The 16,228-nt window shown below is 38.0% G+C and overlaps 1 protein-coding gene across 2 annotated transcripts in view; it reads right to left on the reverse strand.

Annotated features, from left to right (window-relative positions):
- The window catches only part of CENPI (centromere protein I), a 57,290-nt gene extending 41,588 nt beyond the window's left edge, over positions 1 to 15,702 (reverse strand). For both annotated transcript variants that reach the window (XR_010660459.1, XM_065916069.1), the window contains exons 1-5: positions 15,646 to 15,702; positions 13,667 to 13,899; positions 12,663 to 12,788; positions 7,780 to 7,898; positions 7,391 to 7,498 (exon numbers count right to left, since the gene is read on the reverse strand). Coding sequence is in view for 1 of the 2 variants with exons in the window: in XM_065916069.1 (XP_065772141.1) it covers positions 7,391 to 7,498; positions 7,780 to 7,898; positions 12,663 to 12,788; positions 13,667 to 13,886 (573 nt within the window). In the remaining variant the exon portion in view is untranslated. The remainder of the gene's footprint in view (positions 1 to 7,390; positions 7,499 to 7,779; positions 7,899 to 12,662; positions 12,789 to 13,666; positions 13,900 to 15,645) is intronic.
- Positions 15,703 to 16,228: the final 526 nt, after the last annotated feature.

Consider the following 16,228-nt stretch of genomic DNA (forward strand, 5'->3'; position numbering starts at 1 on the left):
GATTCTCCAGGCAAGAATACTGGAGTGGGTTGCCATATTGCCTTCAGGGAATCTTCCCAACCCAGGGATTGAACCCACATCTCTTATGTCTCCTGCATTGACAGGCAGGTTCTTTACCACTAGTGCCACCTCAAAAGCCCCAGGAGTTGCTTAAGAACCTCTAAATAGAAAGATAGGGGTGATAGCTAAGATGTATGAGTTTTTTTTTAAGAGTAAGAAGGTCACAATAAAGCAAGCCACATGAATACGTTGGTTTCCCAAGGGGTATGAGATTTTTTGAAGTGATGAAAATGGTCTACAATTGACTCTGCTCATGGTTGCACATATCTATGAACATACTAAAACCCAGTAGATTTTACTTTGAGTGGACTGTGGTATATAAGTAATATCTCACAAAGCTGCTGTTAAAAAGTATTCCGAGAGAAAAGAAACAACATATTACAGTTAGACTGATTCAACAACAATGGAAAGGAGGTGCCAGTGGAATAATACTGTCAATGTCCTGAGAGAATTTAACTGTCACCCTAGTGTTCTACACACAGTAGAACCAAATTTCTTTTTTTTCCTACATATACATGTATCTGTTCTTTTTCAAATTCTTTTCCTGATTAGGCAGAACCAATTTTTAAGAACACGGGCATAGTAAAGATATTTTTAGGCAAATACAGAGTTTACCATCAAAGATTCTACTCTCAAACTGGGGCACTATGACAACCCAGAGGGGTGGAATGGAGTGGGAGGTGGGAAGAAGGCTCAAGAGGGAGGGGACATATGTATATCTACGATCCATGTTGATGTATGGCAGAAATCAACACAATATTGTATTATCCTTCAATTAAAAATTTTAAAAAATTAAAAATAAAAAGATTCTACTGAAAGAATATTCTAGGGATTTCCCCAGTGGTCCAGAGGTTAAGACGCTGCACTTCCACTGCAGTGGGCACAGGTTTAATCCCCTGTTGGGGAAGTTCTATATGCTGGGTGGTGCAGCAAAATAAAGAAGAAAAAAACCTAAAGAAAATATTTTCAGACAGAGGAAAATAATCTCGATTAAAGGTCTGAGATGTAAAAACAAATGATGAGCAATAAAACTGGCAAATATGTGGGCAAATCGAAACATTAATTGTGAAGAAAATAATAATGTCTACTATGTCTGTATGTGGAGGAGGATGGTGAACAGTCAGAACTAAAATCAGATAATAGTGTACAATCTGGGAGGGATGTGATCAGAGTTAAAGCATTCTAGGGCCCTGTATCTTTTAAGATGAAGATAAAGATATTGGTTACCTCTAGACTTTAAGAAAAACCTTAAAGATTTCAACTGAGAAAATTATAGTTATTAATTCATTAAAAAATAAATGACATGATAAATGACATATTTTATGAAAAATAGCTATATCTTCCAAACAAAAGAGAAATAGTAAGACGGATGACTTTTTATATATTTTACATTTTATACTATATATGCATATTAAAATAGGTACAATAACAACACCACACACAGAGTATGTAATTTCCAACCACGAATGGGGGGAAACCACAATCAATCCAAAATAAGAGGGATGAGGAAAAGAATCAGAAAAAAAGCAGATCATTTAAAAGTTCAAAATAAGAGATCTCAGGGTTTCCCTGGTGGTTCAGTGGTAAAGAATCCACCTACCAATACAGGAATTCCACTCTTGATCGGGGAAGATTCCACATGCCATGGAGCAACTAAGCCCATGCACCACAACTGTTGAGCCTGTGCTCTAGAGCCTGGGAGTTGCAACTACTGAAGCCTGTGCACCCTAGAGTCTGTGCTGCGCAACAACAGAAGCCCACATACCACAATTACAGAGTAGCTCCTGTTCCCTGCAACTCTAGAAAAGACTGCAGCAATAAAGACCCAGCACAGCCCAAAATAATAAAATTAAAAAATAAGGTAGTCCTACTTATTTCTACGACATCAGTAATCACTACAAAGGTAAATAAACTAATTTTCCAGGCAAAAGTGAAAAATCATTAAACAGGATTTAAAAATAAAATCTGTACTATGCTAAGTTGTTTCAGTCATATCCAACTCTTTGCAACCCTACGAACCGTAGCCAGCCAGGCTCCTTTGTCCATGGGATTCTCCAGGCAAGAATGCTGGAGCAAGGAAGTGTCTAAGACATGAGGGCAAAGGAAGATTTTTCAAAAAACCAAAAGATAGTAGTACACCAAGCAATGTTGTTGCTATTCAGTTGCTAAGTCATACCCAACTCTTTGTGACCCTATGGACTGCAGCACACGAGGCCTCCCTGTCCCTCATTATCTCCCGGAGTTTGCCCAAGTTCATGTCCATACCAAGCAATATACTAGCCAAAATAAAGCCTGAGTTGACAATGTCAATATCAAACAAAATGACTAAAACGAAAAGCATTTCTAACAAAATGCTACTCCATGATACAGGTTTGACTCAGCAGGACAATATGAAAACTATAATTGTGCCTTTACCTAGTAATAGACTCAAAATATATAAAGCAAAATTTGACAGAACATTTTAAGGAAAAACTGACAAGTCTGCCTTCTGAGTGGGAGATTTTCAACATACTTCACTTGGTAATTGACAGATGAGCAGCGATGACAACAACAAATCCACAGGATACGGAAAATTTCAATTCCAGTAACCTGCATTCCCTTACTCTAGTCTTCAACAACTCACTGCACTGTCAACTCTAAATCCTGTCATCACACTGAACCAGTCCCCCCTGCAATCTTAAACTCCAATGCCACAACTTCTATCATTCCAATTTTTAATCCTAATACATGTCTTTAATGTCACCAAGGCAACCTGAAACTCAGCTGTTTGTGCTCCCAATCTGCTCTCTTTTGACTTCACCTTCTCCCTTTTCTCTCTAGACTTCCTGATCTATTAGCTCAGTCACTCTCTTGCCTTTGTGTCCCACCCTGGAGGAACTACGACCCTTGACATTAGTAACATCACAAATTCATGCTCCCTAAATTTATCTGGGACTTCAGAACTGTGTCTCTTAATTTCTATTTCCACCAAGAGCTATTTCAGAATGTATACTCTCAAACATAACATTCTATCTTTTCCTCCTCATTTTCAGCAGAAGACCTTGCCTCCTACTTGAGTGAAAATTTGAGGGAAAAAAAAATCACTAAAACCACTGGGCAGGAAATCCCTCAGTCACATCCCTTACTAACTCACAAATTTATGGACATCAACACCCATATCTCTCTTCCTATTGAAAAGAAATCCCTATAACTTTAACCCTGAAAGTGAAAGTGACAGTCACTCAGTCATGTCTGACTTTTTGCAACCCCTATGGATTGTAGCCCACAGGCTACAGAGGACAGGCTCTTCTGTCCATAGAATTCTTCAGGGAAAAATACTGGAGTGGCTTGCCATTTCCTTCTCCATTAACCCTGATCCCTAGTCTTATTCTGATACCGCTCCTCTATATTCCCATGGAACTCTGTGGATATTATCACAGGATTTATCACACTGTACTTCTCTCTCCTACTACATTTAAAGATCTTCAAGGCTCAGCCTCTTACTAGGTAAGTAACCTTAGCAAAGTTACATAACTTTGCCAAGCCTCAGTTGTCTCATCTCTAAAATGGGAATAGCATTTCCCATAAATCCTGCCTCTAGTCACATGACCCTGGATAATTATTTGACTTCTCTGTGCCTCAAACTCCTCTCTAAAATGGGGATAAAAGTGTATATGTCACAAGGATGTAAAGAGGTTTAAATAAGTTAAAAGCACTTCTTATCTGGTGTGTGTTTTACATTTACAGCACATTTCAGTTTGGTCTAGCCACATTCCCAGTGCTCATTTAGTCGCATGAGGTTAGTGGATACCATACTGGAGAGCACAAGTATAGAAAATAGTAGGTGCTAAATAAATGTTTATTTTGAAATGAGGTTAACAATAAAAAGAACTTTCAGACCCTCAGAACTAGGAAAAAATACACAGTCTGACATTTCATTTTCTACATCTTAACATCTCTGAAAACAAAACTAATCCTAAAATAAGTATCAGGTGACAATTTTAATGGCAACATTCCATTGTAATGGTTTGAAAGATAACGATGCATCTCAAAACTGATGGCATCTTAGAGTGTGTAAAAGCACTTGGTGCATGGTATATAAGGCTCATATAAGTTAACTATATGAGGCTTATAGTTAACTTATGTGCTAAGTCAATTTGGTTATGTCCGACTCTTTGCAACCTATGGACCACGGTCCACCAGGCTCTTCTGTCCATGGGATTCTCCAGGTAAGAATACTGGAGTGGGTGGTCACGGCCTCCTCCAGGGGATCTTCCCAACCCAAGCATTGAACTCGGATATCTTATGTCTCCTGCATTGGCAGGACGGTTCTTTACCACTAGCACCATATGGGAAGACCAATAGTTAACTTATTCTTAACTCATATTTGTATCTCCAATACTAGCTCAATGAATCTCACATTAGTTAATAAATGTTCACTGAGTGAATTTCTACAGGATGTAACCTCAAACTTTGTACATCTAAAGCCAAACATATTCTGTTCCTTTTAAAACTACCTCCTTTTCCACAAATTTCCTTTTATGGTCAAAGGTACCATCATTCTGCATCATGCTGATTTACAAACTCTATCTTTATTTCTTGACCTTTCCCTTAATCCAGTTTAGGTACTAGATTATGTCAATTCTTCCTTTACAGTCTCCTTTAAGATTTGTCCCTTCAATTTTTCATACCCCTTAATCTCTGATAGTGATTCTCAGACTTTTTGGTCTCAAGACTCTTTACATTCTTAAAAATTAGAAGATCTCCAAAAGGTTTTGTTTATCTGGTTTATAGCTGTTGATATTCACCATATTAGAAATTAAAACTGGGAAATTTTTTACTGTTTAGTAACGCATTTAAAAAATAAACTCATTACATTCTAACCATAAATGAAATATTTTATGAAAAATAACTATATTTTCCCAAAAAAAGACTTAGTGTGACATAGTTTTACATTTCTACAATCTCTTTAATGTTTCTGACTTAACAGAATACAGATAGATAATCTGCTTATGCATTAAATGTAACAATATATTCTTATGATTGAAGTACATGAAGAAAAGTTAGCCTCATACACATATGTGATTGGAAAAGAAAGAATATTTTAATAGCCTTTTCAAAAAATTGTGGATATTAGTCTTTGATACGTCACCAAAACTAGTAAGTAGTAGTCTCTTAGGAAATAGCTACAATGTGGATTCTGAAATCTTATCAATGAACTCTTTGTACTCTATTCTATTAAAATTCATTGACATATCTTGCATTTTGGATGGCTTTTACCCATACATAATTTCAAACAAGATCATTTGGAAATTAGTTATACTGATCTCCCAAATGTTGACATATTTCATTATATAATTATTAATATAATTATAATATAATTGCAATCATTATATAATACTAAAAATCAGTCATTAATATTTTAATTCTCATCAGCAAAGTCTTTTAAATATTGGGAAGCTGTCAAGTTCACAATGACAAACACAAATTTTTCAAACTTGTCATTTTTGCTTTAAAGTTCAAATTTTACCACTTGCAACAAATAGTGCCAGTTGTTTTCTATGAAATGACCAGCTCACTTTGTTCATTTTTAAGAAAACATCTGCCAAATACCAAGTCTGAATAAACATAGTTTATGTCAGTCATTCTTTGAAGTAAAAATGGTATTCCATGGAAAAAAGTAGATAGTTTGGCTCACAATTCAATCACACAAAGTTTCTTTCCTCACAACAACTGTTGTGCTTTAATATGCAGAAGGGATTTATTTATACTTCCCATTTCATCAGACAGAATATTAAAGATATGTCTCACAGGTTGAAGTTTAATATAATTAATGAATTAATTTTATTGCTTCATTTGGGACATTAAGTAAAACTAGCATTTTTGTTTTTTACTACAGTAAAGAACACAACAAACCCTACTACAGTGCGGACTCACTGCCCTGAGTGGGTCAGCAGTTTTATCCATCATCAGTGCAAATGTCAACACAGTGAAAATAGCTACTAACATCTTGATATTGCTGTAAAGATAATTTTAACCTCTGAGACCTCCTGAAAGTTTCTCAGGAAGCATCAAAGGATCCACAGAGCATATTTGAGAATTGCTAGTTTAGGATATCATCAACATGTCAGTCTCCTAACTAGTCTTCCTGATTCTAGCTTCCATCCTAATTCATAATGTTTGGCATTATTAGATACAACTTCCTACAATGTTGCTTTCAACATGTTCTGTCCCAAATTTTTCAGTAATTTCCCCACTGGATAAAGTTCAAATTCCTTACTATCATATTTAAAGACCTCTACAATTTTTCCACACCCAATTTTTTCAGCCTTACCACCCACCACTGCCTGACATCAATTGTAATTAAGTCAGTCTGATCTATTTAAGGTTTCCCAAACACAATTTACACAGCTCACAACTTTGCTTGAAATATTCCTGTCATATCAAACATTAAATCTCAAATCCTACTCCACCTTCATGGCCCAGTTCAGTGCCCACATACTTTATGACGCTTTTTCTAATCACTCTGGTTTACAGTGTTCTTTTCTTCCTGGAAATATCACAGCAATTATTATCCTCACATTAACACACACTGTCTTTGATAATAGAACTTACATGTTGTCATTTAACTTTACATGCTTTCCTTAGTCTCCCAAATAGATTACAAACCCTTGGAATATAGAAACTCTCAGCTAATCTTTGAATCTTCTACACTGTCTCATATAATGCAACAAATATAGTCAATTTTTAAAAATGAAATCAATAAATGAATTCCCTCCCCTCCCCAAAGCAAGATAAGTTCTGTTAAATGAATGGTTCACATGGTCTGTGAACTACTGATGGTCCTTGAAAGACTTCCAGGTGGACAGTAGATTGATTTCTTAGAGTTATTAATGCTTTCAATGGGGATAATTATGCTATTTAATCAAAAACAGTCCACTGGCATCTCATGAAAAGTAATCCTCTTCTTCTCATTAATTCTGATGAGGTTTTCACAGTGTTAATCAAGAAACTGTAGAATAAGTGACCCAAAGGACCCTGTTGAAGTGGTTTAAAAGGGAAAAGATGGCAATCATTGCTCTAGATCAGCAGAGACTCCAATGTGAACTCAATTCTACCTGTAACAATTATTTCCTTAAAAGAAGATAAAAAGCACATATGGGGAAATTTTCATTTGTTAATCTGAGAGACAGGTATAACAGTGTTTGTTATGCTACTCATTACACTTTTCTGTTTCATACATTTTAAAGTAAGAAAGGAAAGTTGTTTGGTACGTTGAAGCATATATGGTGTGTCGATATACAAGCACACACCACTAATCAATGCATAATGCTATTCAATTTTTACTTACCAGTGCATCATCTTGCAATGAAGCAAAAAAGAAGCCATAGAGCAAGTTAATTTGCTCCTTGTGATCAATGAAGTCAAACATTGCAACCAGCCAACGATAAAAAAGCACCTATTGAGAAACAAAATGCTTATCTTTAGAGAAATATAACTGGCACAAAAGAGCTTAATTCTCCCCTCAGGACTGTTTTAGAAGCTTCTAGCACAAAGGATAATAGACTTTATTTCTCAGTAAAAATTTCTATTTGAACAGAGTTCTTGCATCAAGCTATATTGTTCCAAAACTACAAGCTTTGCACAAAAGGCCACTGCCATTACTTCATAAGTGGCTCTTCCTTGCCAGCCCTTAAGTGGCTCTGAAGGACTTTTCATCAAAGTGTTTAAAAAAATTACCTTGGTGCTACCAGAACACTTGCCAGCACAAAGCCAGGAGACCGCCTTAACCACAGAATCTTCTGATATTAGAGTTATTGGAATCATACACTTGAATATCCGCGTGTTTACAGCACTCCCTAGAAAGTAGACAAAGTCCAAATTAAACTACATTTTAGGGTCTTGATAGCCCCTTCACTGTAATTAACTCTTGGTCCTAAAACTTTCACTTCACACTGAAGGCAATAAAATAATATTCAATAACTCTTATGGTGAAGGCAATGGCAACCCACTCCAGTACTCTTGCCTGGAAAATCCTATGGGCGGAGGAGCCTGGTAGGCTGCAGTCCATGGGGTCGCAAAGAGTCGGACATGACTGAGCGACTTCACTTTCACTTTTCACTTTCATGCATTGGAGAAGGAAATGGCAACCCACTCCAGCATTCTTGCCTGGAAAATCCCAGGGACAGGGGAGACTGGTGGGCTGCCATCTATGGGGTTGCACAGAGTCGGACACGACTGAAGCGACTTAGCAGCAGCAGCAGCAATAACTCTTATCATCATTACAAAGCATAGCTTGAAACAAAAATTTACTTTTAACTTCTAATATAAATTATAAAGCAAATTCTTTGGCTCTAGTATTTCTTTTTTGTGTGTGTGCACTAAAGTTTTATTAAAGTATAAAGGAGATAGAGAAAGCTTCTGACATAGACATTGAAGAGGGTAGAAAGAGTACTCCCTTGGTAGTGTTAGCAATGGAGTTATATACTCTCCAGTGAATCCAAAGAATGTCTGGAGGTTGTAAAGACCTCACCAGACCTACTCCCATAATTTACATTTTAAGCTAACAGAGTTGGCCAGAAGGCTTAATCCAAAGACTGTCCTCAGGCAGGATACATCCTTGTAAAGACCAGACCCACTCCCATAATTTATGTTTTAAAATAAGAGAATTAGCCAGAAGGTTTAATCCAAAGATTGTCCTCAGGCAGGACACATTATTGTTATATAATCCTAAAGAAAGTAGAGGACAAAAAGTAAAAAGTTTGTCCTTTCTTCCTCCTTGAATATTCCAGACCTCTCTCCTTGGGGACCCCTAGACTGGCTCTAATATTTCTAACAATGGAGGATGAATACAGGATCTCTTCTTGGAAGGATGAAAATGTTTGGACTAAATTAGATAGTAGTGATGACTGCCCAACTCTATGTGCTGTGCTTAGTCACTTAGTCGTGTCTGACTCTTTGCAACCCCATGGACTAAACAGTCCATGGAATTCTCCAGGCCAGAATACTGGAGTGAGTAACCATTCCCTTCTCTAGGGGATCTTCTCAACCCAGGGATCAAACCCAGGTCTCCCACATTGCAGGCAGATTCTTTACCTTCTGAGCCACGAAGGAGACCCAAGAATACTGGAGTGGGTAGCCTATCCCATCTCCAGGGGATCTTCCTGACCCAGGAATTGAACCAGGGTCTCCTGCATTGCAGACAGATTGCATTGTAGGCAGACCTGGGAAGCCCACCCAATTCCATGGATATGCTAAAAAAAAAAAAAATGAACAAAACCAACCCCATATGCTTCAAAAGGGTGAATTTTATGGTATGTGAATTACATCTCAAAAACAGTGTTTTACTCCTAGGAAAATTTCAAGGACTTTTAAAAATGGCATAATAGATTCTGATTTATTTAAATCTACTATAAGACATCTCACATCAGCTGCTACATTTAAGGACAGATAGATGCATTTGTATTCTCCATCCACACCCCAAAAGTGGAAAGGATACCAGAATGAAACAACTACCCTATTAGCTGGTAGTACTGTCATTCTATATTGGTCCAATCTTTCCATCATTCTCTGGCTTCCATGCTATTCTCCCATCTGCTAATAGAAGTGATGTGACCAGTAGTTTTGTCTTAATATACACCTTATATCAGCTTCTGCTTATTAAGGCTTCAATAATTTTATATATACATATATTATCAATTTCTTTTTGTATTTAAACATTGTTTTATTTGCATTATACTGTGGTGATCAGAACCATTCACTGAAAAACTAGTGTTCTCAACTTTTCATACAAGTAGAAGCCACAATAGTATCTTGGATACATGTGTTTATAACCAATGTTTTAAAGGCATTACAGTGTGTTAATCACATCCATTCAGTATAACACTGTTCTCAACTTCTCTGAGAGTAGCATTCTCAGAAGCATACAGGTATTTAAACACTGTCTTACATGCACTATAGCATGGTGATCACATCCATTCACTAAGATAACACTGTTCGTAACTTCACCCATAAGAAGCATTCTCAGAAACATCTTATACATGTCTTTTCTTTTCCTACAGGTGCAGATCTCTTGTTTTTTTTCCTTAGTAAAAATTGTATATATTTAAGATGCACAACATGATGATATGATATAATCAGCCCTCCATATCCTCAAGTTCCACATCTGTGAATTCAACTAAACACAGAAAATGTTCCTAAAAAATATTACATAAAGTTGCAAAAAGCAAAGCTTGAATTGGGCCTACACAGGCAACTAATTACACTGCATTTACATTGTATTTACATTGTATTTATAACTATTTATATAGTTGTAACATGTAAACACCTGGCAGATACTGTATACCTATTATAGTAAAATGACTACTATAGTCAAGCTGATCAACATTTTCTTACATAGTTACCATTTTCTTCTCTGTGATAAGAGCACCTAAAATCTATTCTCTTGCAAATTTCCAATATTCTATACAATATTACTAACTTTAGTCATCATGTTCTCTGGATTTACTTATCCCACATAACTACAACAATGTGTCTCATCAATTTCTACCCCATCATTTTTGTTGAAAAAAGGAAGCAGTGATGGCAGGTAATGAATCATAAGAATAAAAAATCTGTTTTCCACTCAGTGATTTCTTGTTTTTACCTCTCTTCTCCCCTATTCCCATCCCCCAACTCTTGTAAAGTTTACAACAGTCTGACCACTAATACTCTATACACATACCAAATTCAAGAGGAGAATTCTTTGTTGAATAGAGTCTGTACTGACTCTATTCTTACTTCCCAGTGACTTTTTACTCACTAAACAGTACAAAGTCCCTTTGTACCTAATTATGACATTTCTAGTATACCTGCCCTTGAATATGTATTTCAACTTAGCAAAGGAGTTACATACAAAGATCCAATAGTGATGGAGGATATCATAGAAATAACTAAAAGGAGAAAAGCAATTAAGGAGGCTACATTTAATGTCTCCAAATTCCAGCTTAATAGAAAAATGAAATTAGACTAGAAAGCTAGAGATTATTTTTCAAATTGTTATATACAAGTTTCAAAGCCCGAGGCATGCATTTTTAAAAACACATGCATTTGCTACAAGGTCTAGCAAACATCATGAAAACCTAATTGCTCATTTCTGAGATATCATAAAAGAAAAGAGAAATTCCAAAGTAGAAAACATCTGTACATTCTATACATGTTTTAAGGGGAGAAGGAATAGATAGAATTGTTCTCGATGGACACTAATCAGTTAAATATGAATTCATGGATATTTGTTAGAAGCAAACAATCTGAAACCACTTATAAGAAGACCAATTTTAATAGGTCAAATTTTAAAAAGTTAACTTTCTAGGAAAACAGAGAGCACTAATCAGGTAAAAATAGAGAACTAAAATACCTGGAAGTCATATACTGAATTCAGCTAGTCATGCATTGTTTCTTTAAAATACACACACATACCCTTGCAAATGGCAACCCACTCCAGTATTCTTGCCTGGAGAATCCCATGGACAAAGGAGCCTGGTGGGCTATAGTCCATGGGGTCGCAAAGAGTCGGACACAACTGAGGGACTAACAAACACCCTTGCAAACATGATAGGGTATGCACAAAGGAACCCAATATGCAAAATGGTATAAGTATCCAATTTTGATAGTTGTCTTATTAAAGAAAAAAAGTAGAAAATCTGGTAGCAGTGTGGTGCACTATAAACACTAGAAGGGGAGTAAGGAGACCAGAGTTCCCCAGTTCTAGCTCTGAGATTAAGCAAGTCTCTTTAACCACTCTGGGCTTCAGTTCCCTCACATTTAAAATGAGAATGTTCAAGGGCTAAAATATTGTCTACGTCTAAATTTGGATGAGGGTAGGTTAAAAGGCTCTCAAGTGAAAAGAATAATGGACAGATACTATTTCTTTCTAAGATTCCCCACCTCCACCCCCATACAGATGAACTTAGAACAGAAAAGGAAGCATTTGCTCAAAAGAAAAAACATCTTAACTGTTAAAGCCACAGACACTGGAATTGAGACAATATCAACATCGACTTGCTGTCACTGATAAGTGAACCTAAAGGCAATAAAGTATACCAGTGATCTCTTAATGTGCCTTCCAGCAACACTACTTAAACTATTATCTACCCTTCCTAAGAGAAATACTAAAAATTGCTTCCATGCATTTGGTAACAAGAATCCATTTTAAAAATAAAAATGTGATAACTAGCCATTTTCAGCATATGCACATAGAAACTTTTCATTAAGGTAGTTTCAACATAGTGAGTGAAAGTGAAAGTCACTCAGTGGTGTCCGACTCTTTGCGACCCCATGGACTATACAGTCCATGGACTTCTCCAGGCCAGAATACTGGAGTGGGTAGCCTTTCCCTCCTCCAGGGGATCTTCCCAACCCAGGGATCAAACCCAGGTCTCCTGCACTGCAGGCAGATTCTTTACCAGCTGAGCTACAAGCGAAGTTTGGACATAAGAAAGGTCCATTTGTATAATCTTAGATTAGTTTTATGAAAAGAATAGGAAAAATATACAGCTCTTTAACTGCATCTGATTCCAATCAACAATGTAATTCAAATTCTGAAAGGCAAAACTAATGGTGAAAAATTTATCCCTGTGACATACCAAATTTGCCACTGAGTGCCACACTTAATAGAATGTCGATTCCTTCTGGAGCTAACCCATTCTTCCACGCCACATTTTCCACAGTTTTCAAGTGTTTCTCTTTACTCTGTGAAGTTTTAATGGTACCTGAAAGAGGAACAATTGTAAACAGTGAAGACTTTAAAACTCTCTCACTCATCAGCCTCAACAGTTACAATTAGACTACTTCAAAGGAACAGCTTTATGTAAAAAAAAAAAAAAAAAATGTCTTCCTAAAAACTCTTCAAAGCCCTTAAAACTCTAGAATATTTGACAGCAGGAAAACAGAGTCCTGCCCTGGTTTCTTTGCTCTAAACTAAAAGCACTGAACTTAAAACTAAGCTGTTTTCAGTAACTAAGACAGTGGTTCACAAGCTTTCTTGCACATCTGAATCACTTAGAGAGCTGTTGAAAAATTCCAATGCCCAAGTTGTGTCCCATACTAATAAAATCAGAAAATCTAAGAGTGGATGCCAGGTACCAGTGGTTTCTAAAGATTCTCGGGTAGGGGACTTCCCTGGTGGTCCAGTGGTTAAGAATCTGCTATGCAATGCAGGGGTCTCGGGTTCGATTTTCAGTCAGGAAGCTAAGATCCCACATGCTGCAGAACTACTGAGACCTCATGCCACAACTAGAGAGTCTGTGAAACGAAAGACCCCACATGACACTACAAAGATCCCGAGCACCTCTCATGACAAAACTGCATCCATGATGTGGTCAAATAAATCAATATTAAAAGAAAAAGATTCTGAGGTAATTTAATCCCAATGTGCAACAGTTTGAAAACCACTCTGCTGGGAACATTATTTGTTGTTGTATCCCTAGTACCTAGCATACTGGTATGTAGTTAAGTGCTCAATAAATGTCCATTAAATAAACAAAAATCATGAATGAGCAAAAAAATATGCTTTCCTTTAAAAATCCTTACCAAGAGTCTAGAATTTTTTCACAGGAACAGGCCTTACACAAGGAAAACAATCTCTTACCTTTCTCAAAGTATCTCAATGCTATCTGCAGAGCGTCTTCTGCTTGATCATCAGCACCTTCATAATCTTCCACAGTATTGTTCTGTCCACGTTTTGAGATGCTCTTTGAGTCATTTAGGTCCTCCTTTACTCTCGAGGCTGGGAGTCTAGTCTGATAGCTACTACTACCCTGTGAAGTCCTCTTTCGTGCCCAAGAGTTAACTTTCTTTTGAGATGACATTACTGCACATGTTCTATATAGAAACAAGTATCAGGGTGTCACTAACCAGCCAAACAGTCCCTCCCTTTTTACTCCAAAGACAGGGACCACACCTATCTGTACTCCCCACATTTAGTACAGAGCACCTAGCATACAAGTACCCAATAAAAAATGACAGCAATCCAGGCAACAAAATACATAGGTTAACTTTCTCAAAAAGCCCTTTGACCTAAAGAGGAACAGAGAAACAGCTCCCCAAGGTAACATTCACCAGCTGAACTGGCCCTTTGGGAGGGGGGAAAAAGATGGTAACAATACAGGGAACATAACAAATTCTCCTAAAATGGCTATATCACATAAGTAAGTCTAATACTAATTCATCTCATGAACTCAATGTTACTTTCTCCACTCCTATTTCTCTCCACTTTGCTTTGATTTTGCTTTTAATCTTTAATGCTGCCTGCCTTGTCAGTACTAAGTTTAAGACAAACTGCTTGCCAAACTAAGGATTCTCAGAACAGAAACATGGCTCGCTAATTCACTTATCAGTAAATAATTTCTAAGCATCATCTATATGCCAAGCACAGTTCTACTTATCAGGGATAAATAATAAAAGTCAAGGCCTCTGCTATAGTGAAACTTACGGGGGTGGGATGGGGAGGCATATGAGAGTCAATAAATAAGTAAATAACTAATAGCGAACATAATATACAGTGGTGTGATAAAAAAGGGGGGTGAGGTGACAGTGACAAGCTACTGCAGAACAAGTGTTCAGAGAAAGCCTCTCTGATGTAACCTTTAAGCTAAGTTCAAATGCCAGGAGGAACCAACTATGTTAAGATCTGGTCAAAGAGTATTTCACGGAGAGGAAAGAGCAAGACATACTAAGATCTTGAAGCAAGGTCTTTGTGTGTTAAAGATACAGCAACACTACCAGTAAGAGTTGAGGATGAGTAGTGGCATGAAAGAGGTATAGAGTAGTGGGAGACAAAGTCAGAAAGGCAGACAGGGACTGCTATATTGGGGTTTGTCAACCAAAACAAGGAGTCTGGATTTTAAGGGTCATAGGCAACTAACTATAAGGGGAAGGGAAGAGTGTCATAGAGGAAGTGATACCATATGATTTATGTTTTAAGATCATTTTAGCTGCAGCGCAGAGAATAGAATGTCAGGGTCCAGGAGTGGAAACAGACAATTTTAAAAGTTTAGCAAAGGGCCAGAAGAGATGTGACTGTGGTCTGAACCTGGCCTAAAGTGTAAATAGTAAGAGAGACAGAAGATGATTGTATTCGTGAAATGTTTTGGAAGGAGATTGATCAAGGCCATAACAAAAGAATTAGATGTAGGGAAAAAGAGAGAAAGCCAGAATGACTTCTAAGTTTGGGGCTGCAAATGGGAAAAACTAAAGGAATGGTCGTAATGACACTCAACCCCATCTCCCTAGAACAGATGAGGCCGGAGCAGGAAGGAGAGCAATATGTACGTCTAGACCATCAGGAGGTTCCAGGTTGCCAGTTGTTTCCTCGGGTCCTACATAAGAAGGGCGGGCGACCAGTTTCTGGCCCCTTCTGATGGAACTGTCCCATCGCTCCCCAAGAACTCCCCTCTCACAGCCTGCCTCAACAGGGAGCAAACCTGGCCGCGACCACGGGCCCACTGGGCAGATTCCTGGTCTGGGGGAATCCCGACACCTTGGAGGACTGCCTTGCTCAGAAGTCAGGAGATCGATTCTCTTCAGTACCTGGGCTCCCATTTTGCCATGTGTTTAAAAATAGCTCACCTCTTACACTCCGCGGTCCCAACTCCTCCCGGTTCCAAACACCACCTCTCGGATTCAAAAAAAACGGGCTCCACCCCGCGCATGCGCTTCCGCGGGGACGCGGGCGGCGGCAGGGCGGAGCCACGTGCTCTGCTGAAGCCTGATTGGTTGAGTCACAGCTCACTGGCGCGAGGCGGTGCGCGCGCTGACGCTGACGCAAACTCAATTCCTCAGAGCCGCGCGCCCCACCCGCCCGGGCCCGGGGACGCGCAGCAAGTCGGCCGTTGCTGGTGAAATCAGCGAATTGACTGACGTTCCCCTTGTTCTAATATTGTTCGCATCTGTCGTTGTGCGTAAAACAAAACGATTAGTGTCTCGGTTCTTGAATTTAACAAGACAAATTATAGTGATCCTTTTGCTCAGGCTGATCCCAAATGTCGGGACTTTGTAGGAAAATATGAAACTGCAAACTTCTCAGTAAAGGCTGTTCTCCCATGCTGGTCAAGAGAATTAAGTTAAAGAGCCTGAGACCTCTGAAGCTGTCTCTAGGAGGTGAGAGGAAAGGACAGCTGAATTTGCCTTCTTTTTACCGAGAATTGGCACG

The sequence above is a fragment of the Muntiacus reevesi genome, chromosome X (assembly GCF_963930625.1).
Source record: "Muntiacus reevesi chromosome X, mMunRee1.1, whole genome shotgun sequence".
NCBI classification, from domain to species: domain Eukaryota; kingdom Metazoa; phylum Chordata; class Mammalia; order Artiodactyla; family Cervidae; genus Muntiacus; species Muntiacus reevesi.